We start from the raw sequence: 18872 nt of genomic DNA, 5'->3' as shown, positions 1-18872 counted from the left end.
ACACATTTTTCATTGCCGTAATCATACATCGGATGGCCCTAGTGGATTGTATATTTTTCTCATCCTCGTCGACACTGGAGTCAGACTCCGTGTCGACATCTGTGTCAGCCATCTGAGGTAGCGGGCGTTTTTGAGCCCCTGACGGCCTCTGAGATGCCTGGGCAGGCGCGGGCTGAGATGCCGGCTGTCCCAAAGCTGCGTCATCTAACCTTTTATGTAAGGAGTTGACACTGTCGGTTAATACCTTCCACATATCCATCCACTCCGGTGTCGACCCCGCAGGGGGTGACATCACACTTATCGGCACCTGCTCCACCTCCACATAAGCCTCCTCATCAAACATGTCGACACAGCCGTACCGACACACCGCACACACACAGGGAATGCTCTGACTGAGGACAGGACCCCACAAAGTCCTTTGGGGAGACAGAGAGAGAGTATGCCAGCACACACCACAGCGCTATATAATCAGGGATTTACACTAACACAAAGTGATTTTTCCCTATAGCTGCTTTACATGTACAGTTTGCGCCTAAATTTAGTGCCCCCCCCTCTCTTTTTTACCCTTTGAGCCTGGAAACTGCAGGGGAGAGCCTGGGGAGCTGTCTTCCAGCGGAGCTGTGAAGAGAAAATGGCGCCAGTGTGCTGAGGGAGATAGCCCCGCCCCCTTCACGGCGGACTTCTCCCGCTCTTATATTAATATTATGGCAGGGGATTTTTGCACATATATAGTTTTTTAGACTATATTATGTGCTGTTTGCCAATGTAAGGTACTCTAATTGCAGCCCAGGGCGCCCCCCCCCCCCCCCCAGCGCCCTGCACCCATCAGTGACCGGAGTATGTGGTGTGCATAGGGAGCAATGGCGCACAGCTGCAGTGCTGTGCGCTACCTTAATGAAGACCGGAGTCTTCAGCCACCGATTTCCAGGATGTTCTTCTTGCTTCTGGCTCTGCAAGGGGGACGGCGGCGCGGCTCCGGGACCGGACGACCGAGGCTGGGCCTGTGTTCGATCCCTCTGGAGCTATTGGTGTCCAGTAGCCTAGAAGCCCAAGCTAGCTTCAAGCAGGTAGGTTCGCTTCTCTCCCCTAAGTCCCTCGTAGCAGTGAGTCTGTTGCCAGCAGATCTCACTGAAAATAAAAAACCTAACAAATACTTTCTTTACTAGAAGCTCAGGAGAGCCCCTAGTGTGCAACCAGCTCGAGCCGGGCACAGATTCTAACTGAGGTCTGGAGGAGGGGCATAGAGGGAGGAGCCAGTGCACACCAGATAGTACCTAGTCTTTCTTTTAGAGTGCCCAGTCTCCTGCGGAGCCTGTCTATTCCCCATGGTCCTTACGGAGTACCCAGCATCCACTAGGACGTCAGAGAAAACCCATAAAGGCAAATCGGACAAAATGGCCCTTTATTAAATATCCCCCCAGGGGTTGTACTGTATGTAAATGTAATTCCCCAGACTATGAGAATTCTGTTCTCCTGAATCTTATGTACTGAGGCTGACATTCAACAATGCTACTTCTAACAGGTGTAATGTTATTGTCCTAAATACTTCAAAATAGTGAAACAGTGCGAGATGTATATTCTAGAGCGGAGATTTTCAACCTTTTACAACTCACGGCACACTGAACAAGATCTAAATATTGCCAAGGCACACTCAAATATAATGGAGATGCATGGTGCAGTTGCGTGTCCTAGGAGGTCATGTCACAGCTTCTCCATAGGTAATGCCTGAGCCACATCTGAGAAAGCCAGAAGAGCCCAACACTGCCCGGGCCCAAAATTAGAACTGGTTCTGCAACCACTAAACCCACCAGTATTGATTGTTCCAGGGCCTCAGTAGCAGCAAAACGCTGACGGGCCTGGCTGTGCTTCTATGGCGGCACACCTGGAGACTGCTCAGGGCACACTAGTGTACCACGGCACGGTGGTTGAAAAACACTGTTCTAGAGTAATACAGTCAGCTCCTCACTCATGCCTCCAGCCTCCACCTCATCTCCTTCCCAGTTCACCCTAGCCTTTCAGTATGTAAGTTCTCAGCAGGGCCCTAATACCCTCTTATTCTCCACCTAGCACTCTCCGTCTCACCAGCGCCCTCTGTCTTTGTCTCCTTGTACCCTGCAGCGATTCTGAAACTGTTCCTCAATCCATACAATGGGTACGGGATCATTACGAGGTGTTGTGCCCCCCGCTAATCCCCATTGCCTGCTTTTATCATTTACAATGAGTTGCCCTACCCCATGCCCCTGTACACATGCCTCCCTGTCTGTCACTGTAATATTCTGCATTCATGCTATGTACTTATATACCTCATTTTCACTGTGTTTTTTGCTTTTATGTATGACTGATGTACAGCACTGAGTAGACATTGAAATGGGCACGTACACTGATTTTACAAAACTTACGCTGCAAAAACTGGAATCGGTCTCACTCTGCATTATGTCAGATTAGTTATAGACTTGGCCAGCGCGTGCTCCCTGTGTGCCCTAAGCTGCGACCCTCTCCCTTTCCATCCGTCTCCTTCCATCCCACGTCTTGTCATGTATGGTGGAGGGGTAAGCGGTGTGTTCTCCTTTTGGGAGTGTGGTGCCAGACTGTGACATCCTAGTGTGATGCCACTCTCCCAGTGTTTTACCAGCCGCTACCTTTACAGGTAAGACGATGCAGACTGCTGCCCCCCTTCCCATGTCAGAAGGGGCACTTAGTGAGGGGCTTAGTACTATTGAGCTTAGTAAGCTTTCTCACCCAGATAATATGTATTATATAGTTGTTCTCTCTTTTGCAAACTTTATTCACCACTATATGTTGCACATGGGGGGTCATTCCGAACGGTTCGTACGCTGCGGTGCGAATGGGTCGGAAATGCGCATGCGCGGCAGACGTATTGCGCACGCGCATCGTTGCCCGGCGACCGTCACAACGCCGCCAGCGAGAAAAGTGATCGCAGTGGTGATCGCAAGAAGACAGACAGGCGGGAGGCGTTCCGGGGCGGATACTCACCGTTTTCCAGGTGTGGTGAGTCCAACGCAGGTGGATCCAGGCGTTTGGAGGGTGGATGTCTGACGTCACAGCCGGGACCTTCATCGCTGGATCCGTCGCACCGGGTTAGTAGCTGCAGGGCTGGTCTTGTTTTACTTGAAACTTTTTTAGCATAGCAGGGCTGCACAAGCGATCGTAGCCCTGCTAGGCTAAAATACACTCCCCCATAGGCGGCGTCAGGTTGATTGCACGAGCAGCAAAAAGTTGCTACACACGATCAACTCGGAATGACCCCCATAATGTGGAATATATAAAGTTCCCAAAATAATGCATTCACACTTTACCTCCGAAAATGATCCAGAATGCACAGGCGTAAGGGATGTAGAATTCTCCATATAGAAACATGAATTTGAGCAAGTCGGTAACAATCTTTCCCAGCATCACAATGAAAGGGCCAAGAAGACTGAGGGAGAAAGCCAAATAAACATTACACAAAGCACCAGGCATGAGGAATTGGAGCACATTCAACCCAATGACACATTATTAATACACGGCCTCTGGTTAGTTGTTACATTTCCTCAGAAACGCAGTTGGAAATGCACGTGTCCATTTATGATGCATTAGAGACCAAAATGACATTTTACTATTGAATACTAAAGGTAATTTTACGCTTGGCTAGAAACGTCAGCCGTAACATTTTAGGTTTGCTGGCCAGGAGAATGATTTGCAAGTTTGCTGTAATGATAATATTAGGGAAGATGTCTAATTCTGGATGGAGCTGCCTGGACAGGACGATAGGCATCAATAGTTTACGCAGGTGAAGCGCTCTTTTTACCCTGTCGGTTATTTATTAAGCTACGGTAGATGTATGCACTGGATTTCACTTAATAGTGCATTTGACACCATAATCATTCTGTAGCAATCTGGTAGGAGCCTAGCCCAGCATTACCTCCATTCTGTTTGGGGGCCCTGGTACTTCGGTTGGTTCTAAATCGGAGTGGGAGAAGGGACCTTCTGACGTCACTAGGGGAGGAGACACGTCACCAGGGGGAGGAGCTATGGCCGAAAAGGGTACCCGAAAAGTACCCTCGCAGGCTCGCTTCGCTCGCCATGCTTTGGGCTCGGTGGCGAGCGATTACTAAAGGTAATAGTTGGTGGCGTGGATAGTAGAGGAACTATCCCGCTGACCTAGCTCCTCCCCTTGTGTCGTGGCTCCTCCCCCTGACATAAAAGGTCCCTTAGGCCACTTGAATCTAGCATCAACCCTGGTACTTCTGCTGTCTCACGTTCATTCTGTGACTTCCTTCTGGCCTCCATACTCCCTGACTCCATACACTGTCCCTGTCACATGCAGCCCTGCCCTCACTAATCTCCTGACATCTCCTGAAGTCCGTGGTACATGTGCAGAACAAAGTTCTTCCTGCCCATTCGGCCTGCCAGCAGTATGTGATTGCCGAGATCACGTGTGCTCCAGAATGCCTTGCAAACGACATTATGGAGTGCATGATCCAGGTAGTAAAATTAGATTTAAATACAAAGATGAGCACTTGACTGGGTATGGGTCATTAGGTTGACAGGACTTAGGTTGACAGTCATTAGGTCGACCACTATTGGTCGACATGCATTAAGTCGACATGGTCACTAGGTCGACATGGAGAAAGGTCAACATGAGTTTTTTAAACTTTTTTTGGTGTTGTTTTCTTGCTTCGGGCAAGGTGCCTCGCTGCGTTCGGCACAGGTTACTATTCCCAAACATAGTCCACGTGGATCGTAAAGTATGACAAAGTTCAAACAGATGGGAAAAAATAAGATTTTACTTACCGATAAATCTATTTCTCGTAGTCCGTAGTGGATGCTGGGGACTCCGTCAGGACCATGGGGATTAGCGGCTCCGCAGGAGACAGGGCACAAAACTAAAGCTTTAGGATCAGGTGGTGTGTACTGGCTCCTCCCCCTATGACCCTCCTCCAAGCCTCAGTTAGGATACTGTGCCCGGACGAGCGTACATAATAAGGAAGGATTTTGAATCCCGGGTAAGACTCATACCAGCCACACCAATCACACCGTATAACTTGTGATCTAAACCCAGTTAACAGTATGACAAACGTAGGAGCCTCTGAACAGACGGCTCACAACAAATAACAACCCGATTTTTTTGTAACAATAACTATGTACAAGTATTGCAGACAATCCGCACTTGGGATGGGCGCCCAGCATCCACTACGGACTACGAGAAATAGATTTATCGGTAAGTAAAATCTTATTTTCTCTGACGTCCTAAGTGGATGCTGGGGACTCCGTCAGGACCATGGGGATTATACCAAAGCTCCCAAACGGGCGGGAGAGTGCGGATGACTCTGCAGCACCGAATGAGAGAACTCCAGGTCCTCTTTAGCCAGGGTATCAAATTTGTAGAATTTTACAAACGTGTTCTCCCCCGACCACGTAGCTGCTCGGCAGAGTTGTAATGCCGAGACCCCTCGGGCAGCCGCCCAGGATGAGCCCACCTTCCTTGTGGAATGGGCCTTGACAGATTTAGGCTGTGGCAGGCCTGCCACAGAATGTGCAAGTTGAATTGTGCTACAAATCCAACGAGCAATCGTCTACTTAGAAGCAGGAGCACCCAGCTTGTTGGGTGCATACAGTATAAACAGCGAGTCAGATTTTCTGACTTCAGCCGTCCTTGAAATGTATATTTTCAATGCCCTGACAACGTCCAGCAACTTGGAATCTTCCAAATCGCTAGTAGCCGCAGGCACCACAATAGGCTGGTTCAGGTGAAACGCTGACACCACCTTAGGCAGAAACTGAGGACGCGTCCGCAGTTCTGCCCTGTCCGAATGGAAAATCAGATATGGGCTCTTATACGATAAAGCCGCCAATTCTGATACTCTCCTGGCTGAAGCCAGGGCCAGTAGCATGGTTACTTTCCATGTAAGATATTTCAAATCCACCGATTTGAGTGGCTCAAACCAATGGGATTTGAGAAAATCCAAAACTACATTCAGGTCCCACGGAGCCACTGGGGGCACAACCGGGGGCTGTATATGTAGTACTCCTTTTACAAAAGTCTGGACTTCAGGAACTGAAGCCAATTCTTTATGGAAGAAAATCGACAGGGCCGAAATTTGAACCTTAATGGACCCCAATTTGAGGCCCATAGACAATCCTGTTTGCAGGAAATGTAGGAATCGACCCAGTTGAAATTCCTCCGTGGGGGCCTTCCTGGCCTCACACCACGCAACATATTTTCTCCAAATGCGGTGATAATGTTGTGCAGTCACCTCCTTCCTGGCTTTAACCAGTGTAGGAATGACCTCTTCTGGAATGCCTTTTTCCTTTAGAATTCGGCGTTCAACCGCCATGCCGTCAAACGCAGCCGCGGTAAGTCTTGGAATAGACACGGTCCCTGCTGAATCAGGTCCCGTCTTAGAGGTAGAGGCCACGGATTTTCCGTGAGCATCTTCTGAAGTTCCGGGTACCAAGTTCTTCTTGGCCAATCCGGAGCCACGAGTATCGTTCTTATTCCCCTTTGCCGTATAATTCTCAGTACTTTGGGTATGAGAGGCAGAGGAGGAAACACATACACTGACTGGTACACCCACGGTGTTACCAGAGCGTCCACAGCTATTGCCTGAGGGTCTCTTGACCTGGCGCAATACCTGTCCAGTTTTTTGTTGAGGCGAGACGCCATCATATCCACCTTTGGTTTTTCCCAACGGTTCACAATCATGTGGAAGACTTCTGGATGAAGTCCCCACTCTCCCGGGTGTAGATCGTGTCTGCTGAGGAAGTCTGCTTCCCAGTTGTCTACTCCCGGAATGAACACTGCTGACAGTGCTATCACATGATCTTCCGCCCAGCGAAGAATCCTTGCAGCTTCTGCCATTGCTCTCCTGCTTCTTGTGCCGCCCTGTCTGTTTACGTGGGCGACTGCCGTGATGTTGTCCGACTGGATCAACACCGGCTGACCCTGAAGCAGGGGTTTTGCCAGGCTTAGAGCATTGTAAATTGCTCTTAGCTCCAGTATATTTATATGAAGAGACATCTCCAGGCTTGACCATACTCCCTGGAAGTTTCTTCCCTGTGTGACCGCTCCCCAGCCTCTCAGACTGGCATCCGTGGTCACCAGGACCCAGTCCTGTATGCCGAATCTGCGGCCCTCTAACAGATGAGCACTCTGCAACCACCACAGAAGAGACACCCTTGTCCGTGGCGATAAGGTTATCCGCTGATGCATCTGCAGATGCGATCCGGACCATTTGTCCAGCAGATCCCACTGAAAAGTTCGTGCGTGGAATCTGCCGAATGGAATTGCTTCGTAAGAAGCCACCATCTTTTCCAGGACTCTTGTGCATTGATGCACAGACACTTTTCCTGGTTTTAGGAGGTTCCTGACAAGTTCGGATAACTCCTTGGCTTTCTCCTCCGGGAGAAACACCTTTTTCTGAACCGTGTCCAGAATCATTCCCAGGAACAGCAGACGTGTTGTCGGGGTCAACTGAGATTTTGGAAAATTCAGAATCCACCCGTGTTGTTGCAGCACTACTTGGGTTAGTGCTACTCCGTCCTCCAGCTGTTCTCTGGACCTTGCCCTTATCAGGAGATCGTCCAAGTAAGGGATAATTAATACGCCTCTTCTTCGCAGAAGAATCATCATTTCGGCCATTACCTTGGTAAAGACCCGAGGTGCCGTGGACAATCCAAACGGCAGCGTCTGAAACTGATAATGACAGTTTTGCACCACGAACCTGAGGTACCCTTGATGTGAAGGGCAAATTGGGACATGCAGGTAAGCATCCTTTATGTCCAGGGACACCATAAAGTCCCCTTCTTCCAGATTCGCTATCACTGCTCTGAGTGATTCCATCTTGAACTTGAATTTTTGTATGTACAGGTTCAAAGATTTCAGATTTAGAATAGGTCTTACCGAGCCGTCCGGCTTCGGTACCACAAATAGCGTGGAGTAATACCCCTTTCCCTGTTGTAGGAGGGGTACCATGACTATCACCTGCTGAGAAAACAGCTTGTGAATGGCTTCCAATACCGTCGCCCTGTCTGAGGGAGACGTTGGCAAAGCAGACTTTAGGAACCGGCGAGGGGGAGACTTCTCGAATTCCAACCTGTAACCCTGAGATACTACCTGCAGGATCCAAGGGTCCACCTGTGAGCAAGCCCACTGTGCGCTGAAATTCCTGAGTCGACCCCCCACCGCTCCTGAGTCCGCTTGTACAGCCCCAGCGTCATGCTGAGGGCTTTGCAGAACCCTGGGAGGGCTTCTGTTCCTGGGCAGGGGCTGCTTGCTGCCCTCTCTTACCCCTTCCTCTGCCCCGGGGCAGATATGACTGTCCTTTTGCCCTCTTGTTCTTATAGGACCGAAAGGACTGCGGCTGAAAAGACGGTGTCTTTTTCTGTTGGGAGGGGGTCTGAGGTAAAAAGGTGGATTTTCCGGCAGTTGCCGTGGCCACCAGATCCGATAGACCTACGCCAAATAATTCCTCCCCTTTATACGGCAATACTTCCATATGTCGTTTGGAATCCGCATCACCTGACCACTGTCGCGTCCATAAACTTCTTCTGGCAGATATGGACATCGCACTTACTCTCGATGCCAGAGTGCAAATATCCCTCTGAGCATCTCGCATATAAAGAAAAGCATCCTTTAATTGCTCTATAGTCAATAAAATACTGTCCCTATCCAGGGTATCAATATTTTTAGTCAGGGAATCCGACCAGACCACCCCAGCACTGCACATCCAGGCTGAGGCGATGGCTGGTCGCAGTATAACACCAGTATGTGTGTATATACTCTTTAGGGTAGTTTCCAGCCTCCTATCAGCTGGATCCTTGAGGGCGGCCGTATCAGGAGACGGTAACGCCACTTGTTTTGATAAGCGTGTGAGCGCCTTATCCACCCTAGGGGGTGTTTCCCAGCGCGCCCTAACCTCTGGCGGGAAAGGGTATAATGCCAATAACTTTTTTGAAATTAGCACTTTTCTATCTGGGTTAACCCACGCTTCATCACATACATCATTCAATTCCTCTGATTCAGGAAAAACTACAGGTAGTTTTTTCACCCCCCACATAATACCCCTTTTTGTGGTACTTGCAGTATCAGAGATATGCAAAGCCTCCTTCATTGCCGTGATCATATAACGTGTGGCTCTACTTGAAAATACGTTTGTTTCTTCACCGTCGACACTAGATTCAGTGTCCGTGTCTGGGTCTGTGTCGACCGACTGAGGTAAAGGGCGTTTTACAGCCCCTGACGGTGTCTGAGACGCCTGGGCAGGTACCAACTGGTTTTCCGGCCGTCTCATGTCGTCAACTGATTTTTGTAATGTGCTGACATTATCACGTAATTCCATAAACAAAGCCATCCATTCCGGTGTCGACTCCCTGGGGGGTGACATCACCATTACCGGCAACTGCTCTGCCTCCACACCAACATCGTCCTCATACATGTCGACACACACGTACCGACACACGGCAGACACACAGGGAATGCTCTTATCGAAGACAGGACCCCACTAGCCCTTTGGGGAGACAGAGGGAGAGTTTGCCAGCACACACCCAAGCGCTATAATATATATGGGAACAACCTTATATAAGTGTTGTATCCTTATAGCAGCTTAAATATATAAAATATTGCCATAAAAAGTGCCCCCCCTCTCTGTTTTACCCTGTTTCTGTAGTGCAGTGCAGGGGAGAGTCCTGGGAGCCTTCCTCACAGCGGAGCTGAGCAGGAAAATGGCACTGTGTGCTGAGGAGAATAAGCCCCGCCCCCTATTCCGGCGGGCTTTTCTCCCGTAGTTTGTAATATCTGGCAGGGGTTAAATACATCCATATAGCCTCAAGGGCTATATGTGATGTATTTTTTAGCCATAAAAGGTATTTACATTGCTGCCCAGGGCGCCCCCAGCAGCGCCCTGCACCCTCCGTGACCGTTGGTGAGAAGTGTGTGACAAACAATGGCGCACAGCTGCAGTGCTGTGCGCTACCTTCAAGAAGACTGAAGAGCCTTCTGCCGCCGGTTTCTGGACCTTCAGCATCTGCAAGGGGGGTCGGCGGCGCGGCTCCGGGACGAACCCCAGGGTGAGACCTGTGTTCCGACTCCCTCTGGAGCTAATGGTGTCCAGTAGCCTAAGAAGCCAATCCATCCTGCACGCAGGTGAGTTGAACTTCTCTCCCCTAAGTCCCTCGATGCAGTGAGCCTGTTGCCAGCAGGACTCACTGAAAATAATAAACCTAAAAACTTTTTCTAAGCAGCTCCTTAAGAGAGCCACCTAGATTGCACCCTGCTCGGACGGGCACAAAAACCTAACTGAGGCTTGGAGGAGGGTCATAGGGGGAGGAGCCAGTACACACCACCTGATCCTAAAGCTTTAGTTTTGTGCCCTGTCTCCTGCGGAGCCGCTAATCCCCATGGTCCTGACGGAGTCCCCAGCATCCACTTAGGACGTCAGAGAAAAGTGAAAAACTCACGTCGACCTTTTTCATGTCGACCTAGTACATATCGACCTAATGACCATGTCGACCAATAGTGGTCGACCTAATGGCTGTCGACCTAATGACCGTAAGCCCACTTGACTGATGATCTGTCCCCCCAGAGACCCACTCAGGTGGTATCTGTGGCCACTGGGGAGAAACTATAGTGTGCTGTGGGGGGAATAGTGCAACAATGGGAATTATTACCATTGTGGTTGTGGGGGGGATATATTGATTTGGGGAGACTACTGCCATGTGGTAGGGGGTGGGGTATTCTTCAAGGGGTATGTACGGACAGGGTCGTGGGGGTAATGCCAACTGGAAAATATAATTGAGGGTAATGGGACATAATGACGGTAATAGGGACATAAATATAGGTCTTTACAGATTGTGTTATTTTTGTGCAGGGTAAATACTGGCTGCTTTATTTTTACACTGCAATTTAGATTTCAGTTTGAACACACCCCACCCAAATCTAACTCTCTCTGCACATGTTACATCTGCCCCCCCCTGCAGTACACATGGGGGGGTCATTCCGAGTTGATCGCTTGCTAGCAGTTTTTAGCAGCCATGCAAACGCTATGCCGCCTCCCACTGGGAGTGTATTTTAGCTTAGCAGAACTGCGAACGTTTTTATTGCAGAGCGCCTGCAAAAAATGTTTGTGTAGTTTCAGAGTAGCTCAAAACCTACTCAGCGCTTGCGATCACTTCAGACTGTTCAGTTCCGGATTTGACGTCACACACCCGCCCAGCGTTCACCCTGGCACACCTGCGTTTTTCCAAACACTCCCTGAAAACGGTCAGTTGCCACCCAGAAACGCCCACTTCATGTCAATCACTCTGCGGCCAGCAGTGCAACTGAAATGCATCACTAGACCCTGTGCAAAACTGCATCATTCGTTGTGCCCGTACATCGCACATGCGCATTGTGCTGCATACGCATGCACAGAACTGCCGTTTTTTAGCCTGATCGCTGCGCTGCGAACAAATGCAGCTAGTGATCAACTCGGAATTTTGCCCAACTGCTAACAAATTTGCTGCTGCGATCAGATGTGAATTAGGCCCTAGGTCCCATGTTTGTTTAGTACCGGGAGCCAATGGTCCCTAGGCTTAGAAGTCCATTGCCAGCAGTGCACCTGCATGACAGGAGATCCCAGTAACGCAATTCGCCAGATGTAATACTAAGAAATACTTAGGTCCCCATTTATGTACGGAAGTGACTTTTATAAATCTTAGTGAATGGGTGACCCTTGTGAACGTGTAATTATGACTTCATTCCTATGTATAATGTACACTCTCTGTAATATAAACGTAGAAGAACGTCGGAATTATTCCAAATATGCAGATGTAATTCCACCATAGAAACACATGTCGTCCTCTGCTAGTGAGCAGGCTGCGTTTCTAACCCGGAACATTCACAACATTCTCTGCTGTGATGATGCTGAAGCATTTTCTGCATTTTGTAAATATCTGTCATTACGCTGATGGGTAACTAGCCCTAGATGTGATGCATATGTCACACTGTTGTCCTGGACAGTTACCCCTCAGCTCATTCCTCTGGAGATCCTACCTCCATCCTGACAGACTAAATCAGACTGGGCTCTCACGCCTTTTTAAGAACATTACTCCAAACGGGTGTGGTATGGAAGGTAGATAGTAACTACGTCGACAGTGTCTAGGTCGACCACTATTGGTCGACAGTAACTAGGTCGTCAGGGTCTCTAGGTCGACAAGGTCTTTAGGTCGACAGGGTCTAGGTCGACAGGTCAAAAGTTCGACATGAGTTTTTCATGCGGGGTTTTTGTGTCGTTTTCTTCGTAGAGTGACCGGGAACCCCAATTAGTGCACCGTGCCCCTCGCATGGCTCCGCTACTGCTGCGCTCGGCACAGGTTACCATTCCCAATCATAGTCCGCGGGGATCGTTAAGTATGAAAAGGTTATAAAAGAGAAAAAAAAATTGTGAAAAACTCATGTCGTCGTCGACCTTTTGACCTGGAACATGTCGACCTAGAAACCCTGTTGACCTAGTTACTGTCAACCAATAGTGGTCAACCTAGAGAGTGTCGACCTAGAGACCGGATCCCACTCCAAACAGTGTAAGTCAGGAAGGTGTGAGGGAGTGGGTCTATGTTCATGACAAATGTCCTATAATTCACAACCAATAAAATCAGTGTTATTTTTTCTTCAGTGATTTCTACTGGTTTGTAGAGAACTATATTGTTGTATCGTACTGTGCTTAGGAGGCAGGTACGCTATAATATGTCATACACAAAATGTGCATTTCAGTGTCCAGCGTATCAGTATGTAACAGCAGCACACATGATTTCAGTGAGTTTATTTTGTCAGGCCACAAATCTAGTGAGGACAGGGCAGCACATGGCAGGGGTGATGTGACAAAAGGAACGGAAAACACAAGGAAACCACAGAGTAAGAATTATACAGTGGAAGGTGCAGATCCCCTTCCCCTCCAGCAGCACAGAGTATATTATACCCCTTTCACATCGCACAAATAACCCGGTATTGCCGGGTCGACACGGGTCAGTGTGCGGCGTGAAAGCGCCATGTCGGATTTCCCCTGACCCGGTAATTCAACCCAGGTTATAAGCAGTGTTATTCTCAGGTTGAATACCGGGTCAGTGGCTCTGTAAACGGATTCCCGGGTCGAGCCGATCCGAGACCTGGAGACCTGTGTACAAGATAGGGAGAGGCGGCGCTGAGATGAGCTCATCTCCCAGAGCCGTCTCCACCTCCGCCCCCGCTGCCGGCTCCGCTCTGTGAGGGGGGGGGGGGGGGGGGTGTGTCTGTGTATATGTATGTGTGCATGTGTATATATATATATATATATATATACTGTATATACACACACGCGTACATATTTACACACATACATATATATATATATATATATATATATAATAAGAATTTACTTACCGATAATTCTATTTCTCATAGTCCGTAGTGGATGCTGGGGACTCCGAAAGGACCATGGGGAATAGCGGCTCCGCAGGAGACTGGGCACAAAAAGTAAAAGCTTTAGGACTACCTGGTGTACACTGGCTCCTCCCCCCATGACCCTCCTCCAAGCCTCAGTTAGGATACTGTGCCCGGACGAGCGTACACAATAAGGAAGGATTTTGAATCCCGGGTAAGACTCATACCAGCCACACCAATCACACCGTACAACTTGTGATTTGAACCCAGTTAACAGCATGATAACAGAGGAGCCTCTGAAAAGATGGCTCACAACAATAATAACCCGATTTTTGTAACAATTACTATGTACAAGTATTGCAGACAATCCGCACTTGGGATGGGCGCCCAGCATCCACTACGGGGATGGGCGCCCAGCATCCACTACGGACTATGAGAAATAGAATTATCGGTAAGTAAATTCTTATTTTCTCTAACGTCCTAGTGGATGCTGGGGACTCCGAAAGGACCATGGGGATTATACCAAAGCTCCCAAACGGGCGGGAGAGTGCGGATGACTCTGCAGCACCGAATGAGAGAACTCCAGGTCCTCCTCAGCCAGGGTATCAAATTTGTAGAATTTTGCAAACGTATTTGCCCCTGACCAAGTAGCTGCTCGGCAAAGTTGTAAAGCCGAGACCCCTCGGGCAGCCGCCCAAGATGAGCCCACTTTCCGTGTGGAATGGGCTTTTACAGATTTTGGCTGTGGCAGGCCTGCCACAGAATGTGCAAGCTGAATTGTACTACAAATCCAACGAGCAATTGTCTGCTTAGAAGCAGGGGCACACAGCTTGTTGGGTGCATACAGGATAAACAGCGAGTCAGATTTTCTGACTCCAGCCGTCCTGGAAACATATATTTTCAGGGCCCTGACTACGTCCAGCAACTTGGAATCCTCCAAGTCCCTAGTAGCCGCAGGCACCACAATAGGCTGGTTTAAGTGAAATGCTGAAACCACCTTAGGGAGAAATTGAGGACGAGTCCTCAATTCTGCCCTGTCCGTATGAAAAATTAGGTAAGGGCTTTTATAGGATAAAGCCGCCAATTCTGATACACGCCTGGCTGAAGCCAGGGCTAACAGCATTACCACTTTCCATGTGAGATATTTTAAGTCCACAGTGGTGAGTGGTTCAAACCAATGTGATTTTAGGAATCCCAAAACTACATTGAGATCCCAAGGTGCCACTGGAGGCACAAAAGGAGGCTGTATATGCAGTACCCCCTTGACAAACGTCTGAACTTCAGGAACTGAAGCTAGTTCTTTTTGGAAGAATATTGACAGGGCCGAAATTTGAACCTTAATGGACCCTAATTTGAGGCCCATAGACAGTCCTGTTTGCAGGAAATGCAGGAATCGACCCAGTTGAAATTCCTCTGTAGGGGCCTTCCTGGCCTCACACCACGCAACATATTTACGCCAAATACGGTGATAATGTTGCACAGTTACATCCTTCCTGGCTTTGATCAGGGTAGGGATAACTTCATCCGGAATGCCTTTTTCCTTCAGGATCCGGCGTTCAACCGCCATGCCGTCAAACGCAGCCGCGGTAAGTCTTGGAACAGACATGGTCCCTGCTGGAGCAGGTCCTTTCTTAGAGGTAGAGGCCACGGGTCTTCCGTGAGCATCTCTTGAATTTCCGGGTACCAAGTCCTTCTTGGCCAATCCGGAGCCACGAGTATAGTCTTTACACCTCTCCTTCTTATGATTCTCAGTACCTTGGGTATGAGAGGCAGAGGAGGGAACACATATACTGACTGGTACACCCACGGTGTTACCAGAGCGTCCACAGCTATTGCCTGAGGGTCCCTTGACCTGGCGCAATATCTGTCCAGTTTTTTGTTGAGGCGGGACGCCATCATGTCCACCTTTGGTTTTTCCCAACGGTTCACAATCATGTGGAAGACTTCTGGGTGAAGTCCCCACTCCCCCGGGTGAAGATCGTGTCTGCTGAGGAAGTCTGCTTCCCAGTTGTCCACTCCCGGAATGAACACTGCTGACAGTGCTATCACATGATTTTCCGCCCAGCGAAGAATCCTTGCAACTTCCGTCATTGCCCTCCTGCTTCTTGTGCCGCCCTGTCTGTTTACGTGGGCGACTGCCGTGATGTTGTCCGACTGGATCAACACCGGCTGACCCTGAAGCAGAGGCCTTGCCTGACTTAGGGCATTGTAAATGGCCCTTAGTTCCAGGATATTTATGTGAAGTGACGTTTCCATGCTTGACCACAAGCCCTGGAAATTTCTTCCCTGTGTGACTGCTCCCCAGCCTCTCAGGCTGGCATCCGTGGTCACCAGGACCCAATCCTGAATGCCGAATCTGCGGCCCTCTAGGAGATGAGCACTCTGTAACCACCACAGGAGAGACACCCTTGTCCTTGGAGACAGGGTTATCCGCTGATGCATTTGAAGATGCGATCCGGACCATTTGTCCAGCAGATCCCACTGAAAAGTTCTTGCGTGGAATCTGCCGAATGGAATCTCTTCGTAAGAAGCCACCATCTTTCCCAGGACCCTTGTGCATTGATGCACTGACACTTGGCCTGGTCTTAGGAGGTTCCTGACTAGGTCGGATAACTCCCTGGCTTTCTCCTCCGGGAGAAACACCTTTTTCTGTACTGTGTCCAGAATCATCCCTAGGAACAGCAGACGTGTCGTCGGAATCAGCTGCGATTTTGGAATATTTAGAATCCATCCGTGCTGTCGTAGTACTACTTGAGATAGTGCTACTCCGACCTCTAACTGTTCTCTGGACCTTGCCCTTATCAGGAGATCGTCCAAGTAAGGGATAATTAAGACGCCTTTTCTTCGAAGAAGAATCATCATTTCGGCCATTACCTTAGTAAAGACCCGGGGTGCCGTGGACAATCCAAACGGCAGCATCTGAAACTGATAGTGACAGTTCTGTACCACAAACCTGAGGTACCCTTGGTGAGAAGGGCAAATTGGGACATGGAGGTAAGCATCCTTGATGTCCAGAGACACCATATAGTCCCCTTCTTCCAGGTTCGCTATCACTGCTCTGAGTGACTCCATCTTGAACTTGAACCTTTTTATGTAAGTGTTCAAGGATTTCAGATTTAAAATGGGTCTCACCGAGCCGTCCGGCTTCGGTACCACAAACAGCGTGGAATAATACCCCTTTCCCTGTTGTAGATGGGGTACCTTGATTATCACCTGCTGGGAATACAGCTTGTGAATGGCTTCCAATACCGCCTCCCTGTCGGGGGGAGACGTTGGTAAAGCAGACTTCAGGAACCGGCGAGGGGGAGAGGTCTCGAATTCCAATTTGTACCCCTGAGATACTACCTGCAGGATCCAGGGGTCCACTTGCGAGTGAGCCCACTGCGCGCTGAAATTCTTGAGACGGGCCCCCACCGTGCCTGAGTCCGCTTGTAAGGCCCCAGCGTCATGCTGAGGACTTGGCAGAAGCGGGGGAGGGCTTCTGTTCGTGGGAAGAGGCTGTCTGCTGCAGTCTTTTTCCCCTTCCTCTGCCCCGGGGCAGATATGAGTGGCCTTTTGCCCGCTTGCCCTTATGGGGACGAAAGGACTGAGCCTGAAAAGACGGTATCTTTTTCTGCTGAGAGGTGACCTGGGGTAAAAAGGTGGATTTTCCAGCCGTTGCCGTGGCCACCAGGTCCGATAGACCGACCCCAAATAACTCCTCCCCTTTATACGGCAATACTTCCATATGCCGTTTGGAATCCGCATCACCTGACCACTGTCGCGTCCATAACCCTCTTCTGGCAGAAATGGACATCGCACTTACTCTTGATGCCAGAGTGCAAATATCCCTCTGTGCATCTCGCATATATAGAAATGCATCCTTTAAATGCTCTATAGTCAATAATATATTGTCCCTGTCCAGGGTATCAATATTTTCAGTCAGGGAATCCGACCAAGCCACCCCAGCACTGCACATCCAGGCTGAGGCGATTGCTGGTCGCAGTATAATACCAGTATGTGTGTATATACTTTTTAGGATATTTTCCAGCTTCCTATCAGCTGGTTCCTTGAGGGCGGCCGTATCAGGAGACGGTAACGCCACTTGTTTTGATAAGCGTGTGAGCGCCTTATCTACCCTAGGGGGTGTTTCCCAACGTGCCCTAACCTCTGGCGGGAAAGGGTATAATGCCAATAATTTTTTAGAAATTAGCAGTTTTTTATCAGGGGAAACCCACGCTTCATCACACACCTCATTTAATTCATCTGATTCAGGAAAAACTACGGGTAGTTTTTTCACACCCCACATAATACCCTTTTTTGTGGTACTTGTAGTATCAGAAATGTTCAAAACCTCCTTCATTGCCGTGATCATGTAACGTGTGGCCCTACTGGAAAATACGTTTGTTTCCTCACCGTCGACACTGGAGTCAGTGTCCGTATCAGTGTCTGTATCGACCTGAGGTAACGGGCGTTTTAGAGCCCCTGACGGTGTTTGAGACGCCTGTACAGGTATTAACTGATTTGCCGGCTGTCTCATGTCGTCAACAGTCTTTTGTAAAGTGCTGACACTATCGCGTAATTCTTTCCATAAGACCATCCAGTCAGGTGTCGACTCCCTAGGGGGTGACATCACTAACACAGGCAATTGCTCCGCCTCCACACCATTTTTCCTCCTCATACATGTCGACACAACGTACCGACACACAGCACACACACAGGGAATGCTCTGACAGAGGACAGGACCCCACTAGCCCTTTGGGGAGACAGAGGGAGAGTTTGCCAGCACACACCAGAGCGCTATATATATATATATATATAGGGATAACCTTATATAAGTGTTTTTCGCTGATATAGCTGCTGTATATATTTATCTGCCAAATTAGTGCCCCCCCTCTCTTGTTTTACCCTGTTTCTGTAGTTCAGGACTGCAGGGGAGAGTCAGGGAGCCTTCCTCCAACGGAGCTGTGAGGAAAAAATGGCGCCAGTGTGCTGAGGAGATAGGCTCCGCTCCCTTCTCGGCGGCATTTCTCCCGCTTTTTTATGGAAAAATTGGCAGGGGTTAAATGCATCCATATAGCCCAGGAGCTATATGTGATGTATTTTTTGCCAAAAAAGGTGTTTTTATTGCGTCTCAGGGCGCCCCCCCCCCAGCGCCCTGCACCCTCAGTGACCGGAGTGTGAAGTTTGCTGAGAGCAATGGCGCGGTGCAGTGAGCCTGTTGCCAGCAGGTCTCACTGAAAATAAAAAACCTACTTTAAACTTTTACTCTAAGCAGCTCAGGAGAGCCCCTTAGTATGCACCCTTCTCGTTCGGGCACAAAAATCTAACTGAGGCTTGGAGGAGGGTCATGGGGGGAGGAGCCAGTGCACACCAGGTAGTCCTAAAGCTTTTACTTTTTGTGCCCAGTCTCCTGCGGAGCCGCTATTCCCCATGGTCCTTTCGGAGTCCCCAGCATCCACTAGGACGTTAGAGAAATATATATATATATACACATACA

The 18872-nt window shown here is 49.2% G+C and overlaps 1 protein-coding gene and 1 long non-coding RNA gene across 9 annotated transcripts in view; one reads left to right on the top strand and one right to left on the bottom strand.

Annotated features, from left to right (window-relative positions):
* The window catches only part of LOC134927192 (transient receptor potential channel pyrexia-like), a 513867-nt gene that overhangs the window by 87304 nt on the left and 407691 nt on the right, over positions 1–18872 (bottom strand). For all 8 annotated transcript variants that reach the window (XM_063921321.1, XM_063921322.1, XM_063921327.1 and 5 more), the window contains one exon: positions 3318–3436. In XM_063921321.1, coding sequence (XP_063777391.1) covers positions 3318–3436 — 119 coding nt within the window. The remainder of the gene's footprint in view (positions 1–3317; positions 3437–18872) is intronic.
* LOC134927194 (uncharacterized) overlaps positions 1–18872 on the top strand; it is a 132118-nt gene that overhangs the window by 98402 nt on the left and 14844 nt on the right. The window lies entirely within an intron of this gene.

The sequence above is a fragment of the Pseudophryne corroboree genome, chromosome 5, assembly GCF_028390025.1.
Source record: "Pseudophryne corroboree isolate aPseCor3 chromosome 5, aPseCor3.hap2, whole genome shotgun sequence".
In the NCBI taxonomy this organism is placed as follows: domain Eukaryota; kingdom Metazoa; phylum Chordata; class Amphibia; order Anura; family Myobatrachidae; genus Pseudophryne; species Pseudophryne corroboree.
This window is presented reverse-complemented; position numbering and strand designations above follow the sequence as displayed.